The sequence below is a fragment of the Pongo pygmaeus genome, chromosome 2 (genome assembly GCF_028885625.2).
Source record: "Pongo pygmaeus isolate AG05252 chromosome 2, NHGRI_mPonPyg2-v2.0_pri, whole genome shotgun sequence".
Classification (NCBI taxonomy): domain Eukaryota; kingdom Metazoa; phylum Chordata; class Mammalia; order Primates; family Hominidae; genus Pongo; species Pongo pygmaeus.
This window is the reverse complement of record NC_085930.1, coordinates 209007603-209022635: the sequence shown is the minus strand read 5'-3', so window position 1 is coordinate 209022635 and position 15033 is coordinate 209007603. Positions and strand designations below refer to the sequence as shown.

At 39.7% G+C, this 15033-nt stretch overlaps 1 protein-coding gene and 1 non-coding gene across 8 annotated transcripts in view; both read left to right on the top strand.

Moving 5' to 3' along the window:
* The first annotated feature begins 576 nt into the window (after positions 1–576).
* LOC129032779 (putative ankyrin repeat domain-containing protein 19) overlaps positions 577–15033 on the top strand; it is a 46331-nt gene continuing 31874 nt past the window's right edge. The window contains exons 1-4 of one of the 7 annotated variants that reach the window (XM_054480605.1): positions 577–979; positions 3663–3777; positions 3954–4155; positions 8129–12132. In XM_054480605.1, coding sequence (XP_054336580.1) covers positions 783–979; positions 3663–3777; positions 3954–4049 — 408 coding nt within the window. In that variant the 5' untranslated portion in view covers positions 577–782 and the 3' untranslated portion in view covers positions 4050–4155; positions 8129–12132. Of the gene's footprint in view, positions 980–3662; positions 3778–3938; positions 4156–8128; positions 12133–15033 lie in introns of those variants that run through there. The other 6 variants (XM_054480603.1, XM_054480606.1, XM_054480604.1 and 3 more) reach the window with 6 other exon arrangements.
* On the top strand, positions 9809–9915 carry LOC129034360 (U6 spliceosomal RNA). Its single transcript, XR_008501859.1, has one exon. It is a non-coding gene; the product is annotated as a U6 spliceosomal RNA (small nuclear RNA).

Sequence of the window (15033 nt, the reverse complement as noted above, 5' to 3'; positions counted from 1 at the left end):
CATTCCACCGGGAACCCGCCCTCAGCCCCATTCCCGGTAGCTGCAGAGGGCCCCTGGCTAGCGGTCCGGAGCTCCGGCAGAGGAGGAGCCTAGCTGGGGCAGGGCCTGGCAGGCTCTCAGGCCAGGTGCACTCGCGATCCAGAGGCCGCCCAGGCCTTGCTCCGCCGCCTGGGGGCCCAAGCTCCAGGCGCCCTCTGCCTGCTCGGAGCAGCCGCCTGGCAACTCCCAAGCTCGCTGGCGCTCCCAGCCTCGCAGAACCGGGGCCAGATGCCGCGGCTGCGGCCAAGCCAGGCGGTCTGCCCGGCGGCGCCTGCACCGGGGCGGGAACTGGCCCACAGCCCCATCCCTGGTGGCTGCGGAGGGCCCCTGCCAGCGGCCCCGATCTCTCTTCGGAGGAGGAGCGGGGCGGGGGTCACGGCCGGGCGGGCCCTCAGGCCGGGCGGGTTGCGAGCCTGCGACTACGGGACGTCCCGGGCGAGCCCAGGAGAACCCGCAAGCCAGCGGCGCCTGCGCACGAGCTGCAGCCGCCCCCTGCCGGCCGCGCGGGCTCGGGAGCGGCTTCCGGAGTCCGCGCAGGCGCTGAGCTGCAGGCGCGCGCCTAACGGCTTCGCGGGCTGAGCGGTCAGAGGCTGCGAGTGTCGCTGCTGAAGGCTGTGGAGGACCCGGCTGGGTCGCGGATTCTGAGCTACATCTCGGGTTTGGGGCTGGGGGAGGGTGGAAGGGCCACGAGGAGCCGCGGGGGCTCAGGAGCCGGTGGTGGGCGTCTGAGGAGAAGTCGCCCCATGAGGAAGCTCTTCAGCTGCGGGAGACGCCTGGGCCGGGCGGTCCTGGGCTCCATCGACCACCAGTCCGCGGGTCCCGGGTACCACACCAGGGACGCGGAACTGCGGAAGATCCACAGGGCGGCCATCCAGGGCGACGCCGCGGAGGTGGAGCGCTGCCTGGCGCGCAGGAGCCGGGACGTGGATGCCCAGGACAGGTAGCGGGGGCTCAGCCCGGGCTGGGAGGGGGTCCCCAGGCCCGGCTTCCCCGCAGCCCCGCAGCCCCTGGGACGGGGGCCTTGGAGGGCGCTGGGCACCCTCGGAGCAGCGGAGCCAAACGGAGCCTCAGCTGCTTTCCATCGCTGGCAATTCCCGGCCTGGAGTACTTGGTGGAGAATTTGAGTGATTTAACTCACAGAGTTAAGCATATACACGTTTAAAACATGGGGTCATGGAGGTGCCTAATGAGAACTCATTCCCATGTCAGAAATACCATGAGTCATGTTCAGTAGGCGGAAAGTTCTCAGATAAAAGCCTGTGTCGGTTTTACATCCGAATCCACCCATGTAGATAGGTTCTTTACGGGAGCTTCTTAGAGGGACACTTGGAAGTGGGAGATGGGTTCCTTGAATGGGAAGACTCAGTTTTCTCAAAACGTGAGCTCTTTCTATGTATATCACTACCAAATGAAAATATCAAGCATTTATCATTTTTGCATGACACCTGCTGTCTTACTATTGTGATTACATTTAAAAATTTTTATAACGGAGTGAAAAAAAGACTTGCTCCTCTAGATATCAAACTATGCTATTAATTCCCACAATTATTTACTAACAGCTGAAAAGACATAAATACATGGAACAGAATGGAAATCCAGAAACACTGAAATATATGTAAGATATAGATGTAAGGACTGATAATGGTAACGTTTCAGATGAGTAGGAAGGGTTGAGTTATTAATAAAATGCCTGCTGTTTGAAGAAAACTAATGAATTTTTATGTCACAAAAATGAGTTCCTGATGGAATACAGATTGAAATTTTTACATATGCAAAATGAGAAAAGTACCAGGAGAAAACACAAATGCTTATTTATACAGGTACATTTTACATTGCCAAAGGCCTTCCTAAGAATGACCTCACAAGCAGGCATTCTGAAGGTTGATTTAGCAAACTAAAAATTAAAACTCCCAGGCCAGGCGCAGCGGCTCACGCCTGTAATCCCAGCACTTTGGGAGGCTGAGGTGGGCAGATCATGAGGTCAGGAGATCGAGACCATCCTGGCTAACACAGTGAAACCCCATCTCTACTAAAAATACAAAAAATGAACCTGGCATGGTGGCACGAACCTGTAGTCCCAGCTACTCGGGAGGCTGAGGCAGAAGAATCACTTGAACCTGGGAGGTGGAGGTTGCAGTGAGCCGAGATCGCGCCACTGCACTCCAGCCTGGGTGACAGAACGAGACTCTGTCTCAAAAAAAAAAAAAAAAAAAATTAAAACCCCCCTGTGTATCAAAAAAATTAACAAACGATAACATACTTGAAAAATATTTACTATGTATATGTTTTTACTAATATATATAAAAATAGATATTCAGATGAAAAGTGTATCTTCATCCTACAGGGAATTTACTTTTTATTATATATATTATGATATATAACTGATTATACATATAAAAAATTGTATATAATACTGATATATATATCAGTTATATATATACAGATAAAAAGCACATCTTTATTTTATAGGGAATTCTTTCAAATCAAATCCACAAGAAAAGAACTCTAAAAGTGAGCAAAGTACTTTTTTGCAGATCCACAAGTTACTTATGTACATAGGAAAAAATCCTTAGTGTTTCTTGTAAAAGAATTTAAGTTAAAAGAGGAATGAGACTGTTTTCTATCCACAATGTTTGTGAGAATAAATAGCAGTGGTACTTATACTGCTGCTTAAAGTTTAAGTTGCTGATGACTTTTCAAATAGATAATTTGGTGGTAATTACCACATTTTAAAAATGTATATGCCATTTACGCATCAGTTCCATTGTATTAAAATACCTTTAGAAAATAGAGATACATGTACTTTGTTTTTCTCAGCATTTATGTTAAAAAGAACCCTCAGAATGTGTCCTATAAATAAGTTTCAGTTGCATCCATAGGATGGAATAATATGTGACCATTGAAGGTGACAATAGATATAGAAGTATGGGAGGTTCCCTTGATGCCAGGAGTTTGAGACCAGCCTGGGCAACAAAACAAGATTCTTTCTACAAAGTTTTTTTTTAATAATTAGCTGAGCATGCTGGTGTACTCCTGTGGTCCCAGCTACTCAGGAGGCTGAGGCAGGAGGATCACTTGAGCCTAGGAGTTCCAGGCTGCAGTGAGGCAATATATGAAATATATGTAATACACCATGACACTCCGGCCTGGGCAACAGAGCAAGACCCTGTCTCAAAAAAAAAAAAAAAAAAAAAAAAACAGTCTAACAATTATTGAGTTGTTGCTTGTTCTAGAAATGGTTCTAAATACTTTACATAGATTCCCATTTAAGCATCACAATGGTGTCCTGTGAGCTAGCTGCTATTGTCATCTTTATTGTATTAATGAGGAAAATGAGGCACAGAAAGGCTAAGCAATACCTGGTATGTGACTGAGTTCAAAGTAGAACTCAAGCCCTAGCTGAACTGAATCCAAACACCAAGCTCATTCTGTCCAAATAGGCTGCTGTTTCATTAAGGGAGTGAGCAGTAAGAGCTAATAAATGTTGTACTTTCTTCAAAAGAAAATTATTTGTTTTGAAGGCAGAGGAATAACATGCTCTTCAATGTTTACAATTACATGAATCATTGTAGGTTTTGAGATACTGCACTACAATTTCCTGAAAACTCCTCTCACTCTCCTAGGACTGTTCTACATTTGGCCTGTGCCCGTGGCCGTGTGGAAGTGGTCACTCTCTTGCTGAGCAGAAAATGCCAGATCAACATCTGTGACAGACTAAACAGGATGCCTTTAATGAAGGTATACAGTAGCCAACTCTCTCGGCATGAAATAGATTTCACTAAGTACATAGAATTAAAATGAATTTATCTCATTTAAATATAACTAGTTGGTGAAACCTGTGGAATATGTATTTTGAATTCTTAGAATTTATAGTCTAAGTTTTCATCTAACACTGATAGGCTGTATATTACCAGGAAGAGACATGTTCCATTATTCTGCTGGAACAGGGCGCCAATCCAAACATTAAGTATGTCTACAGCAACACTGCTCTTCATGATGGTAAATGTTAAGGATGTCTACGGCAACACTGCTCTTCATGATGCTGTGTATGATAAGGGGACTTCACTGGCAGGAAAACTGCTTTCCCACCATGCAAATATTGAAGCACTAAACAAGGTATAGATCAATCAACTTTATTTTCAAAATATTTGTTTTAACATTGACATAGGTAAGAGTCAATTTTTCATATTTGGATGATCAGGCATTCCTGAATGAAAATATTTGAAATAGCTTAATTGTCTAAGATTTTACTTTAAATATAGATACTTTTAAAGAAGCATTAGAGGGCACAGCTTGTTTAGTGCACTTATGGGAAGTATTTGTGAATTTGTTAAGGTAAAACTTCTTCAAGTATTTGTTTCCTACCCCAGGTGTATTTTTTTTTTCTAATTATGTAAAACACACACACACACACACACACACACACACACACACACACACACACACACACACACACACACACACACACACACACACACACACACACACACACACACACGGGAAAAGAATTTACCCTGGAAATAGGCTTTATCTTAAAACTCAAAACAAAACTGAAGCAACTTGCAATAAATGGAAATCTTGCTGCTGCTGACAGTTTTCTCAAAAAAACTGATGTGCCTTTCAGTGGCAAGGCTTAAGAGGGAAAAATGGGGAGGGAAAAGGAGAGCAATCAAAAACATGTAGATCACTTGGAAATTAGGTAATCAGGAAAAATGCCAATAAGAGGTTTTGTTTTTTAGTTTGTTGTTTTTCCAGTTTATGTATTGAGACAAAGTGCTCTTCAGCTTTGGGGTAATTATTTTTGGTTTGGTAAACAAAGTGATTGAAACTTGCTTAAAGATTAATTTTTAGAGGACTCTGAGGAAACCATATTGGCTGTGAATAGCTGGTGATGAAGTGAGAAACACTTCAGCAAAGGATGGAACGAATTAGTGACTGACTTATTACCCATCCTGGCAAAAACAGCCACTTAGCTAAGAGTCCAAACTCTCCTCTCAAATCTAGAATGTCTTGGTGGGAAGGTGGGAGATAAGGAGCTTAAAAATAGCAAAATCAAGTGGAATTTTGAGTTTACTTGTCCCTGTTCTACCCATACCCAGGAAAATTAACTGGAGTGTTAATAAATAACTCTATCTCATACTCTTTTCTCTTTCTGGCCACATCCCAAGCTGATAAAGGATATTGGTGGTGTGGGTGAGTGATGAAAGTGAAGTGATTGTCTACTGCAGTAATTCTCAGCTAGAATTGTGCATCACAGTGACCTGGGGGAATTTTGTTAGAAGTCTACAAATGTAGGCTTTCCCCTGAAGATTTTGATGTAACCGAGCTAATAAGGTCTGAACATGTATGGTTCAAAATATTTTCTTGAAGCCACACACAGTGGTTTGTTTCTGTAGTCCCAGCTACTCAGGATGCTGAGATGGGAGGATTGTTTGAGCCTAGGAGTTTGAGTCCAGCCTGAGAAACGTAGTAAGACTCTACAACAACAGAAAAAAAAAAATACCTCAGGGTTTTAATACACTCCTGATTAAGAAGCACAGAATAGATAAGTGCGGTATATAAATTCCCGTATCTCAAAAACATAAGAAATCTCTGAAAGAGTTGGCATTTGATAGGTGCTACTTTCTTCAAAGTTCTCCTTTCCAATAATGTTAGCCTGATTTATCTTTCTCTACATTTGTGACTGGAAAGTAAAAGGAAATATTGTTGGCAATGCATCTCAGCTTACAGAATAACACCTTTTCCTTCCCACCATGAATCATTCACTGCCATTCAGAGAGTCTTAGCAATTTGCTTGTGGGTAATCTTTCAATAGGTAAAGCCTGACCCTTTCACAATTTCATGTTCCTTTGTCACCATTCATAAGTGATTATGTGTCCACAAATGTTCATTACAAGTGAAATTTTCTCAATTAGATTAGTAGCAAATCCTGAACCTTTTTTTTTTTTTCAGTTGAAGTTGTATTATGGACTATCTCAGTATGTCTGTTAAGTTTATAGAGCTTTGGCACAATCAGGATGTCAGTTTTAAACACTGAAATCCATGAAGTCAGTGAGAATACTATAGGAATTCTTTTAATAAGTTAGTGTCAGCAGTCTTATGAACTAATTATCTATTTGGTTAACAATCTGGGAAAATAATATACAAACAGATTTCAAATGAATAAATTTTGGGAAAATTCTTAAGGTGGGTATTATGAGTCTTAACAGCAATTTTTATTATATATATATATATCGGGCTGATTTTTATATAAAACATATGATACTAGAGACAGAAAAAGTTTCACATGCAAATACTTGGTTTATACAAAATCATTTAGTAACACATTCATGGAAAATATAAATACACAAGGGCTATAGTCTAACTGTGGCACATAGATTTGTTCATTTGCCTCTTTAAATTGAGTCAGCATGTAAAATTTAGTAGACTCATGCAGAAATCTGGACCTCAGGCCTGTCTTAAGAATCAAATCTGGTGTCCCCCGAACCCCATCACTGCTTGGTCTGCTGTGCAGAGGTTGCCCTGTGTAGGAGGCACATATTCTGCAGTTTGCTACTGTGCCCACCTGAGCACTTCACTTACTTAGGTAACCTCCTCCATCCTTATAAGTATTTGAGTTTACAACTCCTGTTTTATAGTATATTCTCATAAAGATTTCAAGATTTTCAAGACAGTGTATATTGGTTTATAATATATAGTCTATAGTTTATGAATCCCTCAATTATGGGGTTGAATTTTAGAATTCAAAAGTTTTTTTAGCTCTTTTTTATATGTATACCACAAATAGTCATCTGTTCATAAGAATGCCTGGAAGCCTTTTTAGGTTATTCCTGGTGAGAGTTGGCTAGTTTATGAATATTGCAGACATTATATCATGCTTCTCAGCAATGTCCCTTAAAAATGCAAGTGACTTATTGGCTTTTATTATGCTCAAAATAAACCATATACATCAATATTAAAACTTTTATTGATAAGCCATTGTAATTTTATTTCTGATTTACATTTTACCTAAAGTAAAAAAAAATGTTAAATAGCAATTTGAATGGAAACCAATACAAATGGATTTAAAAAGTAAAGTTGCATTAGCATCCCAGGATTATCATTATAATTGAGAATAAAATTTCTTACTGAGCTTTGCTTTTTTAATATTTATTTTCAAACATTTTTAACCTGTCTCTCTTACACAGAATATACTGAGCTTTCTAACAGTTAAGATAAAAATCTATCCTCTTGTATTAGGAGAAATCCCATGGACTGTTTAATAATGATGAAAATAAGTGCATTTGAAGCCAGTCTCTCTTAATTCAGACCTCATTTCCTTAGTGACCCATTTGGATCAGGAGTGCCTGACATTGGCATCGGATCCTGACACCACTGCCAGAAGTAAATCAAGCAAGTTTGTACCACCCAGAGGAAACCTCCACCTGAATTGGGAAGTTCTGGCAACTGTATCCCTGAAACTCTAGTTCCTAAAATGTTAACGTTTGCCACAAAAAGTATTGTCAAATTGAGATTAGGCAAAGTTGAAGGGATTTCTTGATTGTTGGCCATATAATACAGTTTTGTAATACTTCTCAAATGCAGGTGATCATGGCATCTTTCTGTTGGGGTACAGTTCTTCTGGTAAAACAAATATTCCTTGGAATATAGTTTAAGAAACACTGCTCTTAAGATAATAATTTACATCATTAATTTATTTTTAAAACCTAAAGCATTTGCTACTATGTATTAGGTTTTAGGGTTGTAGAGAAAAAAGACACAGCCCTTGCCCTCAAGAAACTCTTGGTTTCAGTGGGAAACAGTGAAATAATTACAACATATTGTGCTAAATGCTGTGATAGAAGCAAGGATTTTGGGGACTGGTAAATAAATTCAGTTTTGGAGATGATCAAAGTTAACGTGGGGAGGGAGAGAAGGGGTGTTTGCAAGGCAGTGTGTGGGAAAGCACAGAGGAGTGAAAAGGACAGAACTGCTTCGCATTTACTTGCTATATTGTAAGTTTAAGTTCATAGCATCTTATAGGAGATTTTTAGTTCAGTTGAGAAATATGTAATTTTGTGAATTGTACATTGTTTTTGCTTTCTTACAGGAGGGAAATACACCACTTTTGCTATAATTTGTAAGAGACAGCAAATGGTGGCATTTTTAGTGAAGAACCAGGCAAGTGCACATGCCGTTGATGATTAGTCCGCTTTTTAGTAAAGAACCAGGCAAGTGCACATGCCGCTGATGATGAGTCCGCTTTTTAGTGAAGAACCAGGCAAGTGCACATGCCGCTGATGATGAGTCCGCTTTTTAGTGAAGAACCAGGCAAGTGCACATGCCGCTGATGATGAGTCCGCTTTTTAGTGAAGAACCAGGCAAGTGCACATGCCGCTGATGATGAGTCCGCTTTTTAGTGAAGAACCAGGCAAGTGCACATGCCGTTGATGATGAGTCTGCTTTTTAGTGAAGAACCAGGCAAGTGCACATGCCGTTGATGATGAGTCCGCTTTTTAGTGAAGAACCAGGCAAGTGCACATGCTGCTGCTGATGAGTCTGCTTTTTAGCCAGAAATCACACAGAAACCTAGAGTAGTTAGAAGTAGCAATGAGTGCAAGATTCTTTCAGGACTTTTAAAGACCTTTATCCCTAGGGATCTCAGTGTTCATTTTATTCTAAGTATAACCTTATATATAACCTTTTATGTGAGATATAAATAGCGTCACATTTTTACTTGTTTTTCTTTCTTTCTTTTTTTTTTTTTTTTCAGACAAGGTCTCACTATGTTGCCCACATTCCTGAGCTCAATTGATTCTCCTGCCTCAGCCTCCCAAACTGCTAGACACCATGCCTGGCCTAATTTTCTAATTAGTTATTGGGTCTTGAAATGTCCAGTTTAGCAGAAAGTCTTGGATTGTCCCCTGGGGCTATCTCCTATGCCTTCATCCTTTGAAGTTTTCAAAAAGCTAAGGGGTTCCTAAAAGACAATCTTGCTTTACAAGTCAGAAAATAGGGGGAAAAGGCCATTCTAAACATTCTGTTGTTTCCATTGATTCACTTGTATTGCTGCCATTGTAACTGGTCCTGCAATCTGGTAATGATTGACCTTTGCCACCAGGATGCCTTTACTGATTCAGACCCCTCACTCTTCGTGGTGACTCACACAGAGTTCACAGCCACAGTGTTTTTAGTTCATGTACATACGCTCAGCCGTTGTTCCCAGCACACTGCTCTGGCAGCGAGGCCTCCTGGCTTTACCCACACACATAGTGAGTAAATTGACCCTCCCCTAACACTAAAAACCTTATCTGTTGCCCACCTCTTAGCTAGGCTTAGCCTAGACCTTGATGGTAAGTTATCCTTTGAGACCTGTGTTCATCTTTTCTCTAGCAAATGTTAGTTGGGATTGTCCTCAGCAGTCAGGGACGTTCAAATAATGTGGCAGGAAGAGATCAGAGGTCCCTTTCCCTTTTGTTATCACATCTGTACCTTGAGGCTTTTTTTCTGTCCTGTGTAGCAGCTTTTAGGTAGCAGAAGGTTCCACATTATCCTTCAATAGAGTAGTGGGCACCAACTTGCAGTTGGCCCCTCACATAATGTGTTTCCGTAACAATGAAAATCTCTCAGGCTACTTGCATCTCTACCTCAAGTTTTTAAAATATTTTAAAATTCTACCTCACAAGAAGTCATTCAATAGAATTATCTGTATCTAAAGTAGGTAATTTGGATTTAACAGAGCTAAGCCTCATCCATGACTCATGAGTATCCATGTATAAAACAGGGCTTTATACTTGTTTCAGCAGCATATATTCTAAGATTGGATCAATACAGAGCAGATAAGCATGGCTGCTACCTAAGGATGGCACACAAATTCAGCAAGCATTCCACATTTTGCACAGTCCCCAGAAGGTCATTTGACTATTTGTCAGCTAGCTCCAAGGAAACAGTACAAGTCAGACCAAAACAGGAGACATCCAATATTGAACTTGTTGTTACGTTATTATAAAAGTATTCACGTAAGGTGATCTGTGAAATGTGAACAGCACTGAGTAACATATGGGATGTTACATGCAAATATGTTGTTAGTCCATGACTTGGAAATGAGGAAACATCAACTTGTATCTCTTTCATGGAACAGAAAAACAAGACAAGCAGGGTTTGTCTTGTATGTCAGTTGGAGAGGACCAAGAAGATGCAGCCTCTGACAGACCTGCTGGCTCCGAGTTTCAGGAGGTAGAGAAGGAATTGTAGTTGTCCAAGCCAGGTTTTGATATTTATTAGTTTTCTGCCCTCGGTGTGATTGATGAGCTCAGTAATAGGGAACAATTAGGTAATCTATTTTAATGAGATAATATATTTATATATAAATTTAGTTACAAGTTATGAATTAGCTAAAATGCTCTGAACTAGAAGCCACAATGAATAGAACTAATAACCAAAATTAGCACTTAATAACATTTTCTGAAAACTGTGACATTCAAATATTAGAACCTATGAAAAAACACCAATCAAGTTTTGAGATTCCAAAATTGTTTCAGCAATACAGTTCAAGAATAAATTATTCCATTGCTTTACTATTTCTCTGAATATTTAAACATGTTATCTCATTACATCCTCCTAACAACCTAGTGAAGTAAGGTAGTAAAATCCTTATTTTTTAGAAAAAGCCATGGAGCCTAAGAGAGGCAACTGGTCTGAAAACAAAATACCTGTTGGTTACAGAGTGAGGACTTAGTCTGAGTGCAGGACACTTTCCAGGATGTTAAGCTAACTAGAATTAATTTACTGAGCTATGCTTCTCTCAGTTTATGAATACTTCATGTTTTTCTTCTTTAATTAGAAGCTTCTTTAATTATAAGTTTATAGAGCTTAAAATTTTTAAGTGTATGGGACATTAGAGTTCTGATATTAGCTCTGATATTGTCTGAAATGCTTTAAGAATTTAACATATTTGGTAAATATTTTTCATATCACTATTAAAATAGTAATTGTATTTATTACATTTATTATGCATAGCATTCAACAACAAATTTTGGAACTTAAAGATAAGATACTTTAAAATCATCTTCAAAATGACAATTAAGGTGGGACTTCTTATAGTAAATTTCTCATTTCTCTTGGTGGTCTTATTGATTTTAAAAAGTAAGGTTACAGACCAGGCACGATGGGTCACACCTGTAATCCCAGCACTTTGGGAGGCTGAGGCAGGTGGATCACCTGAGGTCAGGAGTTTGAGACCAGCCTGGCTAACATGGCAAAACCCGTCTCTACTAAAAATACAAAAATTAGCCGGGCGTGGTGGCAGGCACCTGTAATCCCAGCTACTCAGGAGGCTGAGGCAGGAGAATCACTTGAACCCAGGAGGTGGAGGTTGCAGTGAGCTGAGATTGCACCACTGCACTCCAGCCTGGATAAAAGAGCAAGACTCTATCTCCAAAAAAAAAAAAAAAAAAAAAAAAAGTAAGATTACATAGTTTTAATCATAAAAGAGCAGTTTAAAATATATATGTATATAAATTAATTTTTTAAATTTAATTTATTTAGTTTAGAATTCAGAGTTGAGGAGTTAGTTGTAGCTAATTCATAATCTCACAGTATTGTCTGAAAACAATGCATTTACCTACTTATGTTCCCTGAAATTCGACATGATATTTTTGTATTAATATAAATAAGAAATTAGATTTTTAAGTTAGTATGTTGTATTTTCCTCTATAATCACATTATTATAAATTGGACTTGTGATGCAAATGGATCTTCATTTAATTTTTATAATAAATGGTTTGTATTCAGTAAATAAATATTAATTATAGTTGATTCTTGAATAATGTGGCGGTTAGGGGCTCTGATCCCTGTGCAGTTGAAAATCTGAGTATACCTTTGACTCCTTCCAAACTTAACCAATAGCCTACCATTGACTGGAAGCCTTGCTGATAACACAGGCAGTCCATGAACGCATATTTGGTATGTGCTGCATTGTTATATACTATGTTTGTACAATAAAGTAAGCTAGAGAAATGAAGCTGTTATAAAGAAAATCATAGAAAAGAAAAAAAGTACTTACTATTCATAAAGCAGAAGTGAGTCCTCCCAAAGGTCTTCATCTTCATCATCTTCAGGTTGATTAGGCTGAGGAGGAAGAAAAAAGGTTGGTTTTGCTGTCTCTGGGTTGCAGAAGCAGAAGAAAAATCTACATATAAGTGGGCCCCTGCAGTTCAAACTCTTGTTGTTCAAGGGTCAACTGTATTACACAGGAATTTGTGTCACTAAGAAAGGAACTCTCTTTAGAACTGGGAACTCAAAAATCCCTTTCTGATACCATAAACAAATGGCAATAAGGACCATAAAACTGAGCCAGTTGCACCCGTACAAATAGATTATTTTTGAAGATACCTATTGAATGCAGAAGATGGGAAAGTAATTCTTTTACAGGAAGCAGAAGTTAGGTTACGTATATTCTTCTACAAACAAGGTCTATTTTTTCCTCATTCTCCATAAGCTGGAATCTCATGAGATAGATTCACTTCTTAGAACAAGCTGTTTTTTAAAATGTGCTGGACAATTATCATAATAATATTAATTTTGTTGGAACAAGAGACTCTGTTACTAGGCTGGGCATGGTGGCTCATGCCTGTAATCCAAGCACTTTGGGAGGCTGAGGCAGGTATATCACTTGAGGTCAGGAGTTTGAGACCAGCCTAACCAACATGGTGAAACCCCATCTCTACTAAAAATACAAAAATTAGCCAGGCATGAGGGCAGGAACCTGTAATCCCAACTATTTGGGAGGCTAAGCCAAGAGAATTGCTTGAACCCGGGAGGTGGAGATTGCAGTGAGCTAAGATTGTGCCACTGCACTCCAGCCTGGGTGACAGAGCAAGACTGAAGACTCCATCTCAAAAAAAAGAAAAAATACTCTGTTACCATTAGGCAAAAGATGATCTTAATAAATATTCCATTAGCCAAACTCTAGGCTCAAAAAATTATAATAAAATTATAAAAATGGTTCACAGTAACAAAAATGTAACACCTAATGCATTGTACAATCTAAACTGTATAAAGACACCATTAATTTAGTACATATTTATCAAACTACTTCTATAAGTTAGGTTTGGCAAATTGCAGCAGACAAAGATGGAATTGAATAGTTTTTGTCTTTAAGGTGCTCATAATAGAATACAGATAGGTATTTAATTTTTGTGTTTTTTTACCAGAATTTTTAAGAAAAAATATTTTAATTCATTCATACATTTTTCCACTTAAAAAATAACTATCATGTGTCTTTAGTGGACTAAGCATTTTTCCAATGTTACAAAATACATTTTAAAAATACACTTAGGAGATTGTGAATACCATTGTCATTTATTTTATTTACTACCTTATGTAGTGCTTACTGTGTGTCCAGTGTCTTCTGGGAGCTTATTGTTATAATTTATTATGTATGTGTTATGTTCAGTATGTGCCAGGCACTTTTACATTTGTGGTGATGAATGCAAGCTTCTAAAATCTGGGTCAGATTTAGGGTAAGCATGCAGAGTGAGTGGAACTTTGCCAATAAGGAGGCAAAGGGATGATGCTTGGCAGAAGGAATATCTAACAAGTTGCATGTTTGACAGAAGCAGCAGCCACGAAGAATGAAAGTTTTAGAAAAGGAGGAGCAATTTCAAAATGTAAGACACCTGAGTGAGCTTTGTAGAGTCTGTGAGCAGTTCAAATTTACTAGTGCAAAAAAAGTGTATAGGAGTCGTTGGTAATGAGGTGGAAATAGCTTATAGTTATTATTTATTATGTATTTATTGTGTTCAGTATGTGCCAGTGAAGGCAAGCTTAGCAAAGACTTTGTTGTTGTTGTTTGACCTGTGTCTAGAAACAAGTTCAATAAAAGACTTTTAATAGTATAGAAATGAGTAGATCTTACCCTGTAGGCCAGGGGAAACTTCTCAGGTAGAATGCTTTTGGCTGCATTCTAGAAGACCTAACTAACCATGGCCAAAACCATAAGAACCAGACTTGTTTTGGTTGTCCAGTGATATGATTGGATCCCACTTGTTCCTCTTCCAGCTGTGATGTTGGCAGTATCTTGTCCATGTCTCCTTTCATGGTTGGCTACTTAGCAACAGCTCCAAACATCATGTTCTCACAAGGGCTGCTGCTCTTCACAGGTGTCTATTAAATTGGGAGAGAACCCAAAAGTATGCAGGGGACTTTTTGTAATTTTTTTTTTTTTTTGAGGCAGAGTCTTGCTCTGTCACCAGGCTGGAGTGCAATGGCATGATCTTGGCCCACTGCACCCTCCACCTCCCAGGTTCAAGTGATTCACCTGGCTCAGCCTCCCAAGTAGCTGGGACTACAGGTGCGTACCACCACACCCAGCTAATTTTTTGTATTTTTAGTAGAGACGTGGTTTCACCATGTTGACCAGGATGGTCTTGAGCTCTTGATGTCGTGATCTGCCCACCTCGGCCTCCCAAAGTGCTGGGATTACAGGCATGAGCCACTGTGCCTGGCCCTTTTTGTAATATTTTATTGGCTGGGTCACACCACATGCTCATTCCTAAACCAGGCACTGGGAAAGCAAATGTGATTAGCTTAGAATAATCATTTCTGTTTTGAAGCTGGGGAGAGGTATTGGGATAATAAATATACAAATAGATTTGTGTTTCTCCAGCAAGAAACAATAAGGAACTGCTCTTGGATAGGGAGCCAGCAGTGTTTGGTCTAGAAATTCATTGGAAAATCGTGAGCAGGGGAGGCATTAGATTAGATTTGAGAATTAGGGCATTCTGTTCAGGGATTGGCATGCTTTTTCTGTAAAGGGCCAAGTAGGAAATATTTTAGCCCATGTGGTCTCTCTCTCTCTTTTCAAGAAAGATTTAAGCAGCTGAAGGCCATGTGGTCTCTGTTGTGGCTACTGAACCCTGCCATTGTGTGTGAAAGCAGTCACAGGTAGCATGTCAGTGAGTAGGCCCAACTGTACTCTCATGAAACTTTATTGAGAAAAAACATATGGTAGGT